The sequence below is a fragment of the Malania oleifera genome, chromosome 6 (genome assembly GCF_029873635.1).
Source record: "Malania oleifera isolate guangnan ecotype guangnan chromosome 6, ASM2987363v1, whole genome shotgun sequence".
NCBI lineage: Eukaryota > Viridiplantae > Streptophyta > Magnoliopsida > Santalales > Ximeniaceae > Malania > Malania oleifera.
Window position 1 is genome coordinate 106881062 of NC_080422.1, and position 19232 is coordinate 106900293.

Consider the following 19232-nt stretch of genomic DNA (forward strand, 5'->3'; position numbering starts at 1 on the left):
GGAGAAATCCACTAACATAAATAACCACTCTGTAAACAGTGTGAGTGCACTCTGATCCGTATAAACTTTAAGCTGTGGTACCGAACATCTGTAACTTTGAACTTTCGTTGCCATAAGGGGTTTTAAAATCATCTTATTATAATTTATGCAATTTAAAATAATATCGTAAAAATCTCATCTTTACTCATATTTTCATAAAAAATGCAACATAGAAATAAACTCATGCCATACAATTTTTGTGTTAAAAATATATATAATTTTATTTTTGAATAGAAAGAAATGCTGAAAATTTATCCGAGGGGATTGGAACATTTCTTAACCCAAAAATAGATGTAAGTATATTAAAGATAGAACTAGTATAATTAAATATGCGTAAAAATAAACTCATGAAAATTTTGTGGAACTAATTAACATAATTAAAATTTACGTACAAAATAAACTCGAGTATGAATTTAAAATAAAAAGAAACTAATATAATCAAAATTTACTTACTTTCTTCTTTTACCGTGTGCTACGAACACAATAATTATATTTAAGAAATGAGATCGGAAAAAGTGGATGATTGAGAATTTATTCAAAAATTCTCTCTCCACCACAAATTCTTTCACTCGCTAATCCTTCTCTTCCTTGGAAAATTGTTGTGAAAAATGAAGGTTGAGAGCTCTCTATTTATAGGAAAATTTTGGGGAAGAAATAGAATTTATAAAAGTGTGGGGAGATGGGTGAAATTATAATTTTTTAAAAATTAAAGAATGGGCAAGGGATGGCTAAGGTATGGGTTGAGTATGGGATGAGGATGGAGGCCATGTGGAAGTGCTTGCCACCATTCCCATTAAATAAATTCTTAATTAACTACTTACCTAATTAATTAATCAATTAGTTAATTTATTATTTTATTATTTTATTATTTTTCTTAATCATTATTATCATTATTATTATCATTGTTATTACTTTTAAACTATTTTTAGTATTTATTTATTTTATTATTTATTTTTGAACAATAATTTAATTTGAATTTTGAAAACTCATGTGAGCCCCACACGTTCTTGTGGGCCCCACACAACTTCGAGACCCGAATGGATCCTACGTAACTCGAATAATTCTTATACGATTTTTTGCATCCTAAATAGTTTTGAGACTCGTGTAAACCTCCATACGGCTTCGGGACTCATGTGGGCCCCACACAGTCTTGTGGGCCCCGCATATGATACTTACATTATTATTATTTTATCATATATTTTTACAAATTATGTCAGTCAAAACATTATTTTATGTACTTATTTACGTATATAAACAGTGTCTACCCTGTTTATCCTGTGAAATTCCATTTTGACCAGGCCGACCTCCAGGGAGCGACTGAGCCGCAATGGTCTCTGAGCACTCGCTTAGACAAGGTCTTTCTTAGGCATCAAACATGGAATCAAGGATCCTAACAGAGAAACACTTTCTTTTTTAATACTAACTATTATTATTATTATTCATTTTTTTTTTCTTGGGTTATTACATAAGTACTTTTTTTTTAAGTGTTCCCAAAAGGGAGCTATTGAGTTTTTTAGTATTACTTCTATTTTTTATTTTATGTTTTCGTTGAAATACAATAAAGAAATAAGCCAAAATATTGTATTTATTTTTATGTCACTAATTTTTTAGTTTTCACCTATTGCAACAAAAACTAAACACTAAATTTCATGATTTTCAACTAAGGGAAATTTATTGTCACTTTTACAGGTTAAATAATTCCAAACACAATTTTCTAAAATATAATAAAATAAAACTACATTTTAAATAAAATAAAATAAAATAAAATAAAAAATAATTAAAATGTTCAAAATTTTAAATGATAATAAAAGTCATCTAATTTTTTCTCTACTTTTTGATATTTATATGCAATTGGATTATTCTTATAGTACTAAAAAATAAGTTTAAAGATATCATAATTAAGAGATACGATTATATATATAATAAGATTATTCTTAGAGTACTAATCATATTTTTTAGTTATCATTTGATCCACGATAAAAACAAATATGCTTTTAATCAGGTTTTTCAGTTTTTTAGATATTAATAAATAAATTATTAATTTTTATTTTTAATTTCTACTTTTAGTTTTTAATCTATTTTTTGTTTAAATTTTTACAATAATCACATAATTTTTATTTATGCTTTATTTTAACTTCCACAAAATGTTGTTTTTTTTTTTAAAAAATATATAAAGATTCATTTCTCAATTTGTAAATGGTGATTTTTATGTTTTGTACTAACTTGTACCATGGATGGAACAACAGTCTAGCCTTAAATGAAGATATTTTCTTTGAAAAATGATAATTGGTTGATTCGGTTAATTAATCAAAAAAATTTTGGTTAAAAAATTTCATTAATCAAATCGATCGAAATTTCATATTTAACCGAATTCAAAAGCGACTGAACTGAATTTCGGTTAAATCGGTTAAGTGATTTAATATTTTTAGTATATATAAAATATAGAATTTTAATATACATAAAATATAAATAGTATATATAATATATATAATTTTAATATATAATATATATAAATATAATATTTTAATATATGATACATATAATTATTTATTATTAATTTATACTCTTCAAAAGCCGAAATTCAATGAAAATGAAAATTGAACCGAATCAAATAAATTTGGATTTATATTGTATTTAGATAAGATGTAATATAAAATTATATTTGAAATTTATTCAAATTCACTCAAATTCAAATCCAAGATTCAAAATACATGCTTTCCAAAACACCGTTAGTCTCTTAATCTCTTTTTCTTTGCATTATTTTCCTAGACAATTGTAGCATGCCCTGGCTTTGACTTCCACTCTATGTCTCCCTCCTCTCGACATTTGCAACATTTCTACGTGCGTATGTATTTATATCTTAATCCAATCATGTAATGTTATATTAAATTTAGTCAATGATTAAATATTAATTGCTTGCTTTGTTAGCTTTTTAATTCTATAATTTTCACATATGATTAGCCCCAAGTGCATGAGATTGATAATGGTAGGATCTCCTTGGGTTTTGAGATATTGTAGAGGGATTCAATTTAGTAACCTAAACCCAACTAAGACAGTTGATTTTTTAATTTTCTATATTTAATTTTAATTATTTTTAATTTTTTCACAGTTAAAATAGAGTTATTAATTTATTAGCACATCCACATGTCGAGAAATTGAAAATATTTGAGAAACTTTCAAATACCCCTATTGGAGAGAAAAATTACGTCAGCTGTTTTGTTTTTCAAAAGCGAATTTGACTTTTAACTCGAGTAAATTACTTTCACTTTCTTTTTTTTTTATTACAAAAAATTATTTTTAAGACGCAAATTATAAGTCATTTTCACACATGAATTAATATAAAATTTAACTTATTTTCACACAATAACAAATTAAGAAATTAACTGAATTCACTCAAATTTCAAGTCTGACACACAAATTTAAGTAGATTAAATCTAAAATAATAACTTATCAAAAAGTAATTAAGTAAAAGAAAAAATTATTTGAATTTAGTTATAAATTTCAACACCAATCCAAAATTTGTCGCACAGTATGAGTTTGACTTCTGCATAAACATATTTTTTATGAGTATTAAAAATTACTACTTGAGAAAATAATAAAACAATATGAAATTGCTCATTCCGTAATTTTATTATCATCCTCGAATTCCCATATAGTCCTCATTAAAAATTTGTGTCACTAAATCATAGCCATGATTTCTCCATATGAATAATTTTGATGGGTGTACTAAAAATTATGAATTGAGAGTAATTTATGGGTATAAAGATAAAACTATCCCAATGTGGTTTTTCCAACTTTCCTCAAATTCCCAAACAGCCCTGTTTTAAAATTTCTCTGTTCCGAGCCTTGCCCCATTTCCATTACTTCTCTTTCCAAAACGCCCCTGTTTTTTGTTTCACTTTCACCAATTGCTCTCTCTTTTTGCCCTAATTCCGAAAAGCCCCCAATCTTCAGCTTCCGTACACCGGCAAGTCCCTGCGCCGCCACCGCCGGTAACACCCTCAGCTCTCTCTGTACAACTAGGGTTTTAGTTTAATTTCCCTTCCAGGGAAAAATTGAGCACTTTCTGTTGATAGCTTCGATGTCGTTGTAGTCTTCATCTACGTAAATGTGCCTGCTTGGGGTGATATAACACTGCTGTAGTCGGATTCTTGGTTATAAGTTTCCAATGTGGTAGCTGTAGATTAATGGGTTTCTGGAAAATTTCATTTCTTTTTTTGGATTTGCTCATGGATGGTCATAGGTGGTGGATGATGGCCTGGCACGCTGAACTGTTTCCTGTTGATCAATGATGATACACGCTGATCTATTAGCTATTTTTGCATGCTTGTAGATATTTGACTTGCAGAATTGGTGATAGTCTTGTGAATGCGAAGATATTTGATCCCTGATTTTTGTTTGACAGTTTATCTTTCTTCTTCTTCTTCTTCCTCAATCGCGGTAATGTTTCTCTTGTCATTTGATGTTTTCTCTTATGTGGCACCGTGATATGTAAGTGGGTCCTGGTGGTTGGATGGAATCTCGATGTAGACATTCACATGCCATGGTGTCCATGGTTGCAGCATACCCTGTTTCCAAAAATGTGATTGGCTTTAGTGGCAGTTGTCTATGATTTCAATGGCAATGTAACTGGTATATAAAGCAGCCCAGTAGCGAAAATATAATTAAGACATCCAATACCAAGTCCAATCAGCATTTGTTTGTTATTATTAGAAACCATATAATATATATTTGGCGGGAGGTGTGTTAGGGTGGGGGGTAATCTAATAAACAATATCAAACAATTCTTTAAGCCTTTTTGTCTTCATGTTTTTATTTTTGTTGTCAATTTACATATCTACCAACAATGTTCCACAAATTTTGGTAAGAACCGATTCCCCTAAAAGCCTAAGCTGTTATATGCAGCCCTAGGAGTGATTTTTTAATTATCACTAACATGCCCCTGCAAGTGAAATCCTATTGGGTTTTAAGATAAAAAAATGAAAAGGCTCCCTGTATTCATTCATATGGCAAATGTATATATACACAATGATCGTATCTTTGTATGAGATAAAAACAACTAAATAATAAAATAATGAATTATCTGCTATGGGACTTTGAATAGCTGAGGAAATTGAGATGAGGGAGTGATGCAGGGCAGCATCAAGGTTCTGCAGCCATGGAGGAACTAGAATTGAGGAAGGAAGGTGAAGGGAGGAGACAGGAGATACTAGGGGGAAAACTCATGTTCAGTTCAATTCAAATTCATCAACAACTGCTACAACATGGCTGTCACACACCATTTATAAGAAAGCCTTTTCATATGAAAAGTACACATAAACCCCTAAAACTAAATTGCATTACAAACATACCCCTATAATATACAAATACTACAAACTAGCCCCCAAATACATATAATGCTCTACTGATTAAACGAAACACACAATAAACTACTAACTTAACCCAACAATTCCTTGACCCAACTCTTCTAAATTATTCTCCAGCAAGGATCTTTTGCAGGCCTCGCTTTTTGTTCTGCATCAGGGAGCTAATTTGCCATGAGAGGCAGGATCGAGCTTCCCGTGCATTTACCCTGTGTAGGAACGGATGGGGTGGATGCCACAATGAACTTGGACTTTAGCTAATGGAGTAAAGTACTCAGTAGTCCTTTGGTCAAATAATCAGCCGTCTGATGTGAGGATGAAATGTGTTTGACAAGTCCTAATTGCCAACTTTTTCACATGAAAAGTGAAAGAATATCTCAATATGCTTTGAGCAAGAGTGGAACATGGGATTCACCATCATGTAGGTAGCTCCAATGTTGTTGCAATAAAGTGCCAAAGGTCATGATTGAGTCATTCTGAGTTCATGAAGGAGGTCTTTAACAAATAATTTCAGGTGTAGTCAAGGCAAAAGCATGGTACTCAGTTTCAGAGCTGGACCAAACGACTTCAATTCTAGACCGAGGGACCACATGCTGTTTCCAAGGAGGCCAACTGACTAGATTTTGTTGAAAGGGTAGGCATTAGCCATGTTGGATATTTTGTCATTAGGATCATTGGCCCAATTGGTGTTCAAGAAGGCAATGAGATTGAAATGATCAAATGATTGAAGAAAGAGACCATGATAAACCATACCTTTGAGATAGCAAAGGATATGATTCATAGCTTGCTGATTTGTCATGGTAGGACACTGCATGTACTGATACACTTCATTAATGGTATGTGAAATTGTGAAGTGAGTGATAGTTGCGTACTGTAGATCCTTGCATGGATTCTCCTTTGAAATGGGAGAGATGGGAGTTCATTTTCTGTAGGGTTGAAAGAGGCTTGCAACCAGGCATTTGAACATGATCAAGAATAACACAAACATACTTGGATTGAGTAACATGAGAGCGATGTCGAACATCCTAACCAAGGAAGTTATGAAGCTCGCCAAGATCTTTTATGGGAGAAATTATTGTGAAGCTTATGAATGAAGTGCTGCATCAAGACCACTTGATTGCCAGTAATAATCATGTCATCAACGTAAATGAGTAGAACTATGATGGTGCCACCATTTGACCAAATGAATAGAGAGGAATTACTGTGGGAGTTGGAAAAATTCAACTCAAGAAAGTGACCTCTGAACTTGTGAACCAGAAGTGAGGTGCTTGCTTAATGCCATATAATGATTTGTTTAATTTGCAAGCAAAATCAGGTTGACTCTCATAAATAAACCTTGCAGCTGCTACATGTACACAACTTCATAAAGATCTCCATTAAGGAAAGCATTTTTTATATCTGTTTGCTGTAGAGGCTGGGGATTGCTGAGATCAAGTGTGGACTCAACACAGATGTTTGTAGGTTTAACCATAGGACTGAATGTGTTGAAGAAGTCAATGCTGAGGCGTTGATGAAAGCCTTGGCAACCAATTGAGCTTTCTTCTGCTCAACGATGCCATTGGTATATCATTTTACAAAATGGACGGCTGAGAGTGCATTATATTCTTGTTGCATTGCTGTTTGCCAATGTGTTGAAATGCTTGACCTGAGAATAGTTGGGGTCTCCATTACAAAATTTTTACATGAAAGGAGAGGATTGTTGGAGGCTAGAAACACACTAGGCTTAAGGGAGTTTGTTTTGAGCCCTGTTGTCATGGGGTTTGAGATTGGGATGGTTGGTTGGGAGAATTAGTCATAGTGGGTTGGATACCTGGCCCTGTAGTGGGCTTTTGTGTGCAGGAGCATATTAGATACAGTAAACAAACCATTCCTGGAGCCATGCCTAACAGTTTGAGCTTTTAGGTGTGGCTTATAGATTGGGTTTTTAGTTAAACCTATCATGCACACGTGTGTGTGTATTTATCCTTTAGGAGTCTAGGACAGCAATTAGGAAAACTGTTCATGTCGTAAATCAATTGGTAACAGCATGTTCTGGTCTTAGTAGAGGCTAGATTATATTTTGTGTGTCAAATGTGGCTCTAGTCCTACACAAGACTAAATCAACAGCACAATAATGTAAAGAAAAAAAAAAAGATAATGGAAGAGTGCAATAAATAATAATTAGAGTGGCACCAATTTGACCTACATTCACTCCTCAAGTTCTCATCTTGACATTCCGTAATCAATAAAATTGATTACTAGAGTGACACACTCACACTATGGGTTCATGAACCTTATAAAATCACAACCACCTCAGGTTTTTGACCCTACCACGATCTATTCAAGATCATTTCACTGAGAACCACCTCAACCTGTCCTTGCTCACCAATGGTTTAGAACTCCTCATGCCCTTTCTCAACAACTTTAAATTTTTAGAGCAATCTAGAGCAAAAGATAACACCCTCTTAACAATCTCATAAAGAACACACCACCAAGGACTGACATTCTTAAAGCACCATGCTGAAATGATTGTAAGTTGTGGTGGAAAGTGTGAGCAAATGAAGCGTCCTTACTCACCAATGGTTTAGAACTCCTCATGCCCTTTCTCAACAACTTTGGATTTTAAGAGCAATCTAGAACAAAAGAAAACACCCTCTTAACAATCTCATAAAGAACACACCACCAAGGACTGACATTCTTAAAGCACCATGCTGAAATGATTTTAAGTTGTGGTGGAAAGTGTAAGCGAATGAAGCAGACATTTTCAGCTTGGTTCAGGATGAGTTGTCTGACACAAAATGAGTTTTCTAATGTTAATAGACCAATAATATTCAAGGTTTTATGTTCTATGTTTAAGCTTGAAGTCCTTTTATACTTTGGCCTTCAACTACCTCTTTGGACTTTTAAAAGTATGGCTGCTTCAATATGCCTTTTTTCCCTCTCCAAAGATGTGATTATCCTTATGGAAGTCCATATTTTGTGCAATCAAGAGATAACCCATCTCTTGCACATCCAACATTTATCCTCCCAACTCCAAACAACAACTAATCTTGTAGAAAATTGTTAAAACTTGATATTAAGCTTTTAGGTAAAGTTAACATGGTATCAGAGCTATGGTGCCAGGAGGTCCTTGGTTCTAGTCTTGTTGCCTGAGTTTATTGTGTGGAGGTTAAAAATTATCTTATTCCTTGAAATGGGTGTTATTTATCCATGTGCAATCAGGCTGCACATGCAGGGAAGTGTTAGAGCTTGAAATACATTGTTGGCCCACAACCTAACGGATCAAGCTTTTAAATAAGGTGGTATTCTAACAAAAATGAAGCACATAATTTGGAAACATGTCTCACACATAATGAATTGCCTAAATTCTTGCATAAGATATATTTAGTAACAAAGAGAGTATTCCAGCAACATATATAGACAAGAATTCAAAAAATTTGCCAATATGTTCTATCTTTAAAAGCTTTCTCTGCATACTAATTCCTATTCAGTAAACTACCTCAAAAGTCCTCACATAGTCACATTTAAAAGAGAAGATTCAATGCATTAAATCCAAATAGTCTTCCAGCAAATGTTTCAATCAAAATTTGAAAAGATTCCTTTGTTAAACAAAACAATCAAACACAATTCATATCAATCCAAAAGCATGTCGATATGGGAGAGATATATTGTAGATTTGTAGTGAAGTTATAGAAACTTGGGATTTGATAATAGTCCCTTTAAAAATATCTTTAAGCAAGGCATTCCATGACAAATATGGACAAATAATGTTTCATATTTAAACTATCAAAAACAAGATGGGAAGAATGATTTATCTCTCAAGTGCAATAAAAAATGTAGTGAACTAAGTAATAAAAGAAGCATGGAATAGGTGTTGGGCAAGGATTCTCTCCTTGGCACAGGCTGCAGAGGACCATCTTCTACATGCATAGCAGTACGACACGTGCTGTTATGAGTGATCCAACAACCATTGTTAAACCGCACCATAGTTATTACTGATCCTTTGAGATTTTAGGGTGGGTGGGCTAGTTACAAGAAACGAGATTTTATAGTGGATCATTTGATTAGCTGAGTGTGGTATTTGTATAGCTTGCAAGAGTGATAAGGAAAATGTGGATCATTTATTGCTCCATTGACTTGTAGTTCAGTCTCATGAGATCTCCTTTTGAAAATTTTGTGCAGTTTTTTGGTTATTCCCTAAATCCTTGACAACATCATTTGGAGCTGCAATGTGACTTGGGATCAAGAGTGAGATATTGGGTCATCATGTTGGGTATTAAAAGAGTATGATACAATTATTTTTTCGGCCAAGACACTTGTAGAGAGAGTTGATTCATTTGATTGTGCACTTCTTAAGTCATTGTTCAAGTGGAACTCTATTTTGGATACTCTTCATTTGTACATCTATTTTAATGACAAAAGATAAAATCAATCTTCATGTTAGCTTCACTGAATAGGGGTTCTTATATGTTTTCAAGTTTTTTGAGTACATGACTACTATGTATATTTTTTCTCTTTTCTCTTTATTTGTTGTTTGTTTTCGTCCTTTTTTTTTTTGGGGGGGGGGGGGGGGGGCGGGGGATGTTGATGCTATGTTTTGTTTTCTTTAATTTAATCAAAATTTCCCTCTGCTTGACTTTTTTGGATAAAATTGGGTAAAGAAAAGAAAAAAAAACATTTATATATTCAAAAGGAAAGTTGTCAAGAAGGAGGGGAAAAATAGAGGAAGAGGAGTCCACCAAACGAAAATCAAAGATAACAGATAGTAAGAGCAAAGCAAACAAAAATCTTCCAATGACAATGTGTATCAGTTAAAATGCAGTCCTGCAGAAGTCCATAGAAAAATACCAAAGAGATGCAGAGAAAGCCACTCTTTTCCACAATAAGTGACAAGGAATAAAATCATCTTTTAATATCCTAGCCTTTCTTTTCAACCAAATGCGCCAAACTATAGCAAATATAGCATTGCTTTACAATATCCTCTGCAAATCCCTCCACCAAAAACCCATTTCAAAGAGGAACTTCTCTTCCATGTAAGTTGGACAAGCCCATTTCTTCTCAATTACACTGAACAATGAATTTGTCAACTCCCAGACAATAGGGCAATGCAAAAGGGAAAAAAAAAGGCTCTTGATTCATTACTCTTCTTGCACATAACACACTACATCTCCTAGCATGCAGACAGTAATATACTTCGTCCTACTTAAAACCATACACAAAGGAAAAGCCTTGACCTTGAAAGGAATCTTGGTTGTCTATAAAACTTTGCAAGAGGAAAAGACCGAGGATTTGGAATCTGGTAGGATAAACACAATAGGACTTGCAAGGAAAATGTGTATTAATTGTCATGAGTCATGACACCAAACTCTGCAATGGGAGAAGAAGAAAGATGACACATATCAAGAGTAGTACTCCTAGAATTAAAATCATCCACCTCTCTGTCATAGAGATTGTGTAAAAGATGGTAATTTGAAATGAAAGCTCATCTCAATGAGCAGAGTTGGAAATGAGAGAATCATGAAGAGAGAAGAGATGGAAGGTGGTGAAGCATGGAAAAGCATAACATAATAAAACGCTCCCCCTGCCAGAGAGAGAGAGAGACAGAGAACACCCCATAACAAAAACAAAGTCATATAGTTGTAACTGGTTTAATTGACAGGAGTTTTCCTTTTTCCTAGGTCATAAATGATGAAGAGCTTGAGATTTATTCCCCATCCTTTTCAGTACCATAGCATTAAGATTTGTCAATAGATTCTGATTTATAAGCATATTGTGGTCTGACATTTGTTTTTTTCAGATATAAGTACTGTCACTATGGCATGTTAATGTTGATCTGATAATAGTGTCCTCTCTCTCTCTCTCCTCAACCATGTGAAGTTTTATTTATTTATTTTTTTTTCTCACTTGTGACATAAAGGGCACCCATCCACACTTAAGTACTCATCAGCCAAATCAATTTGTATAAAGTTGTACTTTGCTTCTTTGATAGAGTAGTCTGATTTGAATCTTTACAGTATTAGGATGTTTAATAAGTTTCTATTTGGTTTTGTATATTTTTCTGATAAATTTATTGTTGTAGATAAAGAAGTGTCGTAAGGAGATGTAAGACTTGGCTGTTGGGTTATCTTCAACTACTCACTGTTTCACATGGCCATTTTCAATGGATTTTAAGTGCATCTATTTTTTTGACATTTGTTAGGAAAATGCATTTTTTTTTATTTCAACAACTGAAGTCATTTATGGTTTATTCTCTTCATAAATTGCTGCTACTGGAGGTGTTGTTCATTCTTTGCATGTAAAGCAGACGGAACTAATTCATTTCTTGGGACATTAACCGTTTGACGAATTATTTCCTTGACAACTAAACTACTGTACTTTCACTTCCTTTACACTTTTTGCTGTAGTTATCTGTTATTATCTTATGTTCATCTAATTGGATCAGAAACACCTTGAAAAAGTTTTGAATCTAGAACTTATTTTCAGGGAGTACTGAATAATCTTGATGGACTGAACTAATGTATCCTTGCCTGGCTTTCAGTCTGAAATTCTGAGGTTCCCCATGGCAAGGGGAAAACTGATATTGATTTGCCAGTCTGGTGGTGAGTTTGTGACTAATAACGATGGGTCTTTGTCATATACCGGAGGGGAGGCACATGCTGTAGATATCTATCGTGAAACCCTGTTTGATGATCTTAAGTTAAAATTTGCGGAGATGTGGAACTTGGAATATAAATCCATGATTATCAAGTACTTCCTGCCCGGAAACCGTAGAACTCTCATCACTCTTTCAGGCAACAAAGACCTAAAAAGGATGATTGATTTCCATGGGGATTCAGTGACAGCTGATGTTTTTGTAATGGGAAAAGAAGGTTTTGATCACAACACCTTGGCGGTGCATGCTAGCAGTAGCAGGTATTCATTTCTGGTGCATCCCATTTTGGGAGCACAGCTGCTCTACAGATTTTAGCAACTATATTTTTCTTGGCCTTGGAAACCACTGTTTGTCACATCCTGTTATAGAGAGATTCTGTTGTCTTGGTATGGACACTCATTGAACTGAAATAGCAAAATGGGGGATTTCCAGCAGTCGATTTGTAGTGATGACAACAGGAGCCCTCTGGACTGTGATGTGGCGTACAGTGGTTGTTGTAGGCTGGAAACTCCAATGATTGTGCAATTTTTACTTGCATATAATCATTTGTTAACACTTTCAGATCAAGTGGAATTAAATTGGCTGAGAATGTAAAACATGCTGCTGCCTTTGTGCCAGCAGCTGCTGCATGTCAAGCTGCTGTCATTCCTCCTGTTGGTCTTAATTACATGCCTGCTAGTACTGTCATTCCTGTCACTTCTACTGCTATTGATACTACTGTTGTGCATGCTAATGGGACTCCTACAGCTGTTTTTGCCACTGCTACTGTCACTCCAGCCTTTCATTTTACTATTTCTGTATCTGCTCCAGCTGACACTTCAATAGCTGTTGATGCAACGTCCCAGAGCCCCAGCACAGTGGCTATTACCTCAAAATCTTCTCATGACTGTAATATTACAGATAATTCACATGCTGCTGTGCAAACCCCAGCTGAGTCAGTATCTGTTGCTGCTGATACAACTGCCCAGAGCCCAACCAGAATTGATGTGACTTCTACTCCTGCAGATACTGTAAAGAAGCGAAGACGCACTGCATCCTGGCAAATTGGTGCTAATGGCCCTACTATCGTTGCTGTCACTGATGATATGGTAGAGAAAAAGAAAACTGCACCTCGAAAAAGAAACAGCCGAAGGCACAGTGCTTTTGCAGCAGTGGACGATGTGGATCTGCAACTATGTATTGATCCCTTTAAAGATGATTTTAAAGATCCCCATGCAGTAGCCAACTCTAATGATGTTTCACTTGAAAACCTAGTTGCATCATGGAAGGATGGTATAACTGGTGTAGGCCAGGAATTCAAAAGTGTGCACGAATTCAGGGACGCTCTGCAGAAATATGCGATTGCACATCGCTTTGTATACAGATTAAAAAAGAATGACACTAATCGTGCAAGTGGTAAATGTATAGTGGATGGCTGTTCATGGAGGATTCATGCATCTTGGGTCCCAGCAGCACAATCCTTTAAGATTAAAAAGATGAACAAATCACATACGTGTGGAGGGGAATCATGGAAGTCTGCTCATCCAACAAAGAACTGGTTGGTGAGCATTATAAAAAAGAGGCTACAGGATACCCCACATCAGAAACCAAAGGAAATTGCCAATGGCATCTTCCGCGACTTTGGGATTGAATTGAATTATACACAAGTATGGCGTGGAATTGAAGATGCCAGGGAACAACTTCAGGGTTCGTATAAAGAAGCATACAATCAGTTGCCGTGGCTTTGTAAGAAGGTGATGGAGACAAATCCGGGTACTGTTGCAAAGCTTTTGACAAGTGATGAGAACAGATTCCAAAGCCTTTTTCTATCCTTTCATGCCTCAATACATGGTTTTCTCAAAGGTTGTCGCCCCCTTCTTTTCCTGGATGCTACTTCTCTAAGATCAAAACATCAAGAGATTTTATTTTCTGCAACTGCCGTGGATGGGAATGATGGTTTGTTTCCAGTTGCATTTGCTATAGTTGATGTTGAGAATAATGACAATTGGCATTGGTTTCTGGAGCAGTTGAAATTTGCATTGTCAACTTCACAGTCCATAACTTTCGTATCTGATAGAGAGAAGGGGTTAAAGAATTTTGTACTTGAGATTTTTAAGAATGCTCACTATGGATACTCCTTATACCACCTTATGGAAAAATTTAAGAAAAACTTGAGAGGTCCATTCCATGGAGATGGAAAGGGATCTCTTCCCGTAAATTTTGTGGCTGCAGCTCAGGCTGTCCGACTTGACAATTTTAAAAAGTTCATTGAGGAAATTAAGCGGGTTTCTTCAACAGCTTATGATTGGGTTATGCATATTGAACCAGAATATTGGACAAATGCACTATTTAAGGGTGAGAATTATTGCCAAATTACAGCAAACACTGCAGAGTCCTACTCTAAATTGATAGAGAAAATGCGTGAGTTACCAATAATGCAGAAGATAGATGCATTGATATGTATGGTTATGGAGTTGATAAATACTTGTAGAACAGATTCAAGTAAGTGGCCTGCAAAACTGACTCCATCTAAAGAGGAAGAACTACAAGAAGAAATTCAAAAAGCATGTAGTCTTAAAGTCTTATTCTCATCTGATACCCTATTTGAGGTCCATGACAATTCCATTAATGTTGTGAATATTGAAAATTGGGAGTGTAGTTGCCTGGCCTGGAAAGCAACTGGGTTGCCTTGTTGCCATGCTATTGCTGTCTTCAATTGTACAGACAGGAGTGTATATGATTACTGTTCAAGATTTTTCACTGTTGATAGCTTCCGTGTAACATATGCTGAGTCCATTAACCCTTTACCCAGCATGGCCGAGCATGTGAATAGGAATGCTTCTTCAGATTCTATGCATGTACTTCCTCCTTGCACCTCTCGACCACCAAGACAACAGAAGAGGAAACAGGTTATCAAAACTCGGGCTGTAGTCAAAAGGGTTGTTTCTTGCACTAGGTGCAAAGAAGCAGGACACAATAAAGCTACATGCAAAGCTATTTTGTAAGTTTTTCTGCTTCCTTGTTTATGTATAATTCTATATAGCTTTTACAATTACTAAAGTAATGATGACATCTTTTAGTTAGTTCTATGTGTGCATGTGTAGGCTCATTTCCAGAATTCGGCCAGTCCATTTCTTGAAGTGTCCCAAAATATAGCATCATGAGAAGCATATTTACATTTATACTGGAATACCATGCTAAATGGCTTTCATCCTCACTTCTTTTCTCTTTTTTGTGACTACGAGTCATCTGCATTTCCAACATCTATTCATATGCCTTGTGATATTCCAGTTACCAATCCCATATAATGGTTGTGGTGGGAATATTTGTGGAGCTTATAAGATGGCAAAAGCTTGCTACCATGTGAGTTGGTTTAAGCATTTGCCAGCCCCAAAGTTCTTGAACTGATGGTTTCACCCAAGCCGTTAAAATGGTATTATTAGTCATGCTGGCTGAAAATGTGAGTCATGGAGAGATCGTGGTTACAAGAAAAGGAAGCAGGAGCAGCAGCTAGTTTGGGGAAGTGGGGAGAGTAGGAGAGTCAAAGCTTTGATACATCTAGGAGGTGTCTATGTAAATCATATATAATATTGGAAAATTTGTGCGTGTAATATGAACTAAGAGATAATATGAACAGAACTATGTCCCACTCTTAACATATAAACTAAAACAATTCGTAAAGTACGTTCATGTAACAAAATGTAAGAAGTTGCAAAATTGCATGGTAGCTTTGTTTTTATTGAATCTAAAATAACAATAATCCCATGTGCATGTAACCAACTGAAAATATTTTGAGATTTGAGATAAGAGTGAGATTCTATCATGTCACAGCAAGACTGTGCCATGGTTGGAACAAGGTTCTCTCAAGGTTTTATGTAAGAAGTGCAGAAACAGGGTTTTAAGACAAAATCATCATCTAGTAAGAAGAATCCTATAAGATTGAGACAAAATGTGCATCTTGGTGTGTTGGGTTATTGTTGGTCTAGTGAGGGAGTGATGGCAGATGGTGACATCCGTAATGTGGACCTGTGATACTTCTGGAGTCTCACTTCTTCTCATGGTAAGACGAGACCTAGGACATTGTACAATGAGGATGTTGCATATTTGAATTTGGAAGATTGCGATACCCCAATTCTCAACCCGCGTTGGTTGTGAAGGGAGCCTTTGTGCGGCTTATGAGGCTCAAGTAATGGCTTAGCGAGCCCAAAGCCTATTGGATTTTGCCCTGATATTACATTCATATTCTCGTTGTTTTTGTTGCTCTTGATTGGTTGGTTGTTGCTGAGCTGCTGAAGCTTATGTAGAGCCAACACCGATTAATTGACCATGCTTTAAATTTTGTGGAGTTAAGCCCAACTGTTCCCAGGCGTGATGGTGTTCGGATTAGCACTTTAATAAATGATGTGGTTTGGAGCTTGCATCTGTCTGCTTCTTCCACAATTATTGGCAAAGGGTTAAGGGTATGGTGGGTTAATCTAGGATTTGGCTGAATAATTTGACGAAGGCTTAGTGGTGTAATCTAGTGTTTGTGTAAAAAGTAAATACTTTGGCTATATGAGCGGAGTCATGGAGCTAGTGGTTTAGGTTGAATGTTTGGGGTGGAGCTAGTGGGTTGAACCAAATATTCACCAATGGGAGCAGTTCTTCTGCTCTTTTATTCCATTCTATTTTATGTTTTGCATTATTTCTCTACAGCAAACTCATTCGAGGGAGGGCAAATATCACCTTAAAAAACAGTAATTTATTCACACCTCAAAGCGATACAAATTGTCTGAATTTGTTCTCCTAAAAGCCTGCTGTACTGACATATTCATGGTCACAATATACATATTATTTTTATTTTTTCATCCATTGAAACCCCAATCCTCGACTATATGAGATAACCCATCTCTAATCGCCCCCTCATCTCATCCTTGGGTTTGAATTTTAGATCTCTAACACCGACGTCTCAAGCTCAAACTCTTTTGACTGTCCTCTAATAGACGATGGCCCAACAGTCGCAATTTAATTTAATTGTGTTATTTGTGGCATCATATTAACAATCACAGAAGAGCAGCAAACAAGTTAAAGCTGGGTAAATTACACTAGTAGAGACAAAAACTTTTATTCTATTTTTGTTTGGAGACTAATCTTTTCTTTTTTCCTGATGTAGGGATTAAACTTCAAAATTATTGCAATCTTGGGAACTATCGTCATGCAAGTAACAGAGAGACACTATGGAAACCTAATATGAGTGACACATCAACAAGAAGCTTTTACATTTGTGAGGCTTAGTCTAGCTTTCTTTTCTTTTTCTGCTCTGTTCCTGTTTTAGGGATTGAACTCTTTACTTTTATTTTTCTCAGGTTGTTGCAGCTAATTGTTTGTGAAAGTTTGATCCTGAAATGTAAATAGGATAACGGTTCTGTTCCTAAAATGAAAAGATGGGGTAAAAATTTAGTCTCTACTGACATAGTTACTTCTTTCATATGTATCAACATTGGATTAGTTTCTTGCTAATCTACATCAGATTTTCATCTGAGGCTTGTCTTATTTGCAAGATGACAGATCTCAAGATTACAGTAATTTTGAAGTCAAATCATTTTAGTTGGGAAAAAATTGGTTTCTGGAGTAGAAATGAAATAAAAAAAAGTCTCTGCTCATTAAATTTTTGTGAGTAGAGAAAAAGTTGCGTGAAATATTAGAACGATTTGACAGGTTGTTTGTCTTTGGGTTAGAGGTTTGATCTTAGGTTTTAAAATGATTAAGTTTTAGGTATTGAATGTTAAGGTAGTGTTGGGAGAGCGGATTTCGAGCATTGGTTGGGGGTCATGTGAATTTGAAAAAACTCCATATAATTTATGTTACGCTTTTGTCAAAATTCCGATAAATTCAAATTCTAGTCATGAAGTTGCAAAATCCGATTTGTTTTAGTGGCAAAAAATATCTAACAAGTTTCTTTCTAGATGGATCTATCTGCTAATCAAGAATTGAAAGATTGCTCTTTTAAAATATTTACCAAATAACATCGATTTATTGAATTTTAGAGCATTAAAATCATTATTTTAATGAAAAATGGTTAGTGCATTTTTTAAGTTTCGCGATATCTTTATTTTTAAAAATACAACAGTAATGTTATCAAATTTTTATAACTTGCAAATATATGTCATTCTCTTAAAAAGCAAATGATATTGTAATTTTATTTATAAATCTAACATAAATAAACAAAGAATGACTATTTTTTTAAAATAAAAGATTAAAAATGATTATTTTCAAAACATTTATTATTGTATGTGTTTATTTTACTCTATTCTTTATTGGATGAAGTAACAAGTTTCTATGGGTTATTTAAAAAAAAAATACCTATAGGCATTCAATTCTGCAAATTTAAAGTAATTTTATAACCATTTGAAGAAATGTGACCATTTTGTTAAGCAGAAAACAATTTTTAAAAACATTAGTACTAATTTTTGAAAAAAAAATCTTCATTATTTTTTGCGACTCTTAATAATACTATTTTATTTCTTTAGAAACAGTTTTTTGAATATATTTTTGTTTAACGCCTAGAATCAAATAAAGAATAAAGGGTAAAGTTATTGTTTTTTCCAAAAAAAAAAATTTGCATCCACAAATTAATGGCCAAATTACATGAAATCTTGATTAATCTTTATATTATAGTGAGGCCTGGCTTCAAAAAATGAAGACCATCAATTGGCATGTGTCAACTCAGAATGTCTCACTCATCATGATCTCTACTTTAGTTTCTCTTGCACAACCAATATGAAGGCTCAATACCATTAAGCCCATTTTTATAAAACATTACTTCTCAAAATTGGGTTTCATCTATTTTATCAGAAATTTAAAACAAAATCTCTTTGGGACATCCAAGATTTCTACCATAAAAATTTCAAAGACCAAATTATGAGAGGGACATGAGAGGATTATGGGATGGAAGGAGAACTTCCTTTTAATATGAAAAAAGAATAAAATGAAAATCTGAATTGATGTCGTGATGAAATCAAGCAAAAATTTCTTTTTCATTCCTCCCAATTCCTTTTTCATTCCTAAGTATCAAACACGCAGTTATCGTATAGTCCAACAACTTCAATGGCTTCCAAAGGAAAAGAAAATCTCCCAAAGGGGAGAAAAAAAGTGGCAAATGGAGCCTCATAAACATCACATAATTAGTTATTTGAGCCTAAGATTGAGATTATCTTACTATCACAAGCAGCACGGAAGAA

The 19232-nt window shown here is 34.6% G+C and overlaps 1 protein-coding gene across 6 annotated transcripts; it reads left to right on the forward strand.

Moving 5' to 3' along the window:
• Positions 1 to 3852: 3852 nt before the first annotated feature.
• On the forward strand, positions 3853 to 17531 carry LOC131158175 (uncharacterized). Of its 6 annotated transcripts, none has more exons than XR_009137418.1 (5): positions 3853 to 4031; positions 11865 to 12293; positions 12596 to 15013; positions 17165 to 17275; positions 17358 to 17531. XR_009137418.1 is itself a non-coding variant. In XM_058112846.1 (4 exons), exons 2-4 carry the CDS (start codon positions 11941 to 11943, stop codon positions 17169 to 17171), a joined length of 2778 nt encoding a protein of 925 aa, XP_057968829.1. In that variant the 5' UTR covers positions 3853 to 4031; positions 11865 to 11940; the 3' UTR covers positions 17172 to 17531. The 6 variants fall into 6 exon arrangements, 3 of the variants coding, with proteins under 3 accessions (XP_057968829.1, XP_057968830.1, XP_057968831.1); XR_009137419.1 differs by having other exon boundaries at positions 11920 to 12293; XR_009137420.1 differs by lacking the exon at positions 3853 to 4031 and adding an exon at positions 4103 to 4479.
• Positions 17532 to 19232: the final 1701 nt, after the last annotated feature.

Bases quoted from the DNA above. Each gene is read 5' to 3' on its own strand.
- LOC131158175 (XM_058112846.1), top strand. From the start codon at position 11,941: ATGGCAAGGGGAAAACTGATATTGATTTGCCAGTCTGGTGGTGAGTTT. The intron at 12,294-12,595 runs GTATTCATTTCT...TAACACTTTCAG, and splicing joins GTGCATGCTAGCAGTAGCAG to ATCAAGTGGAATTAAATTGG.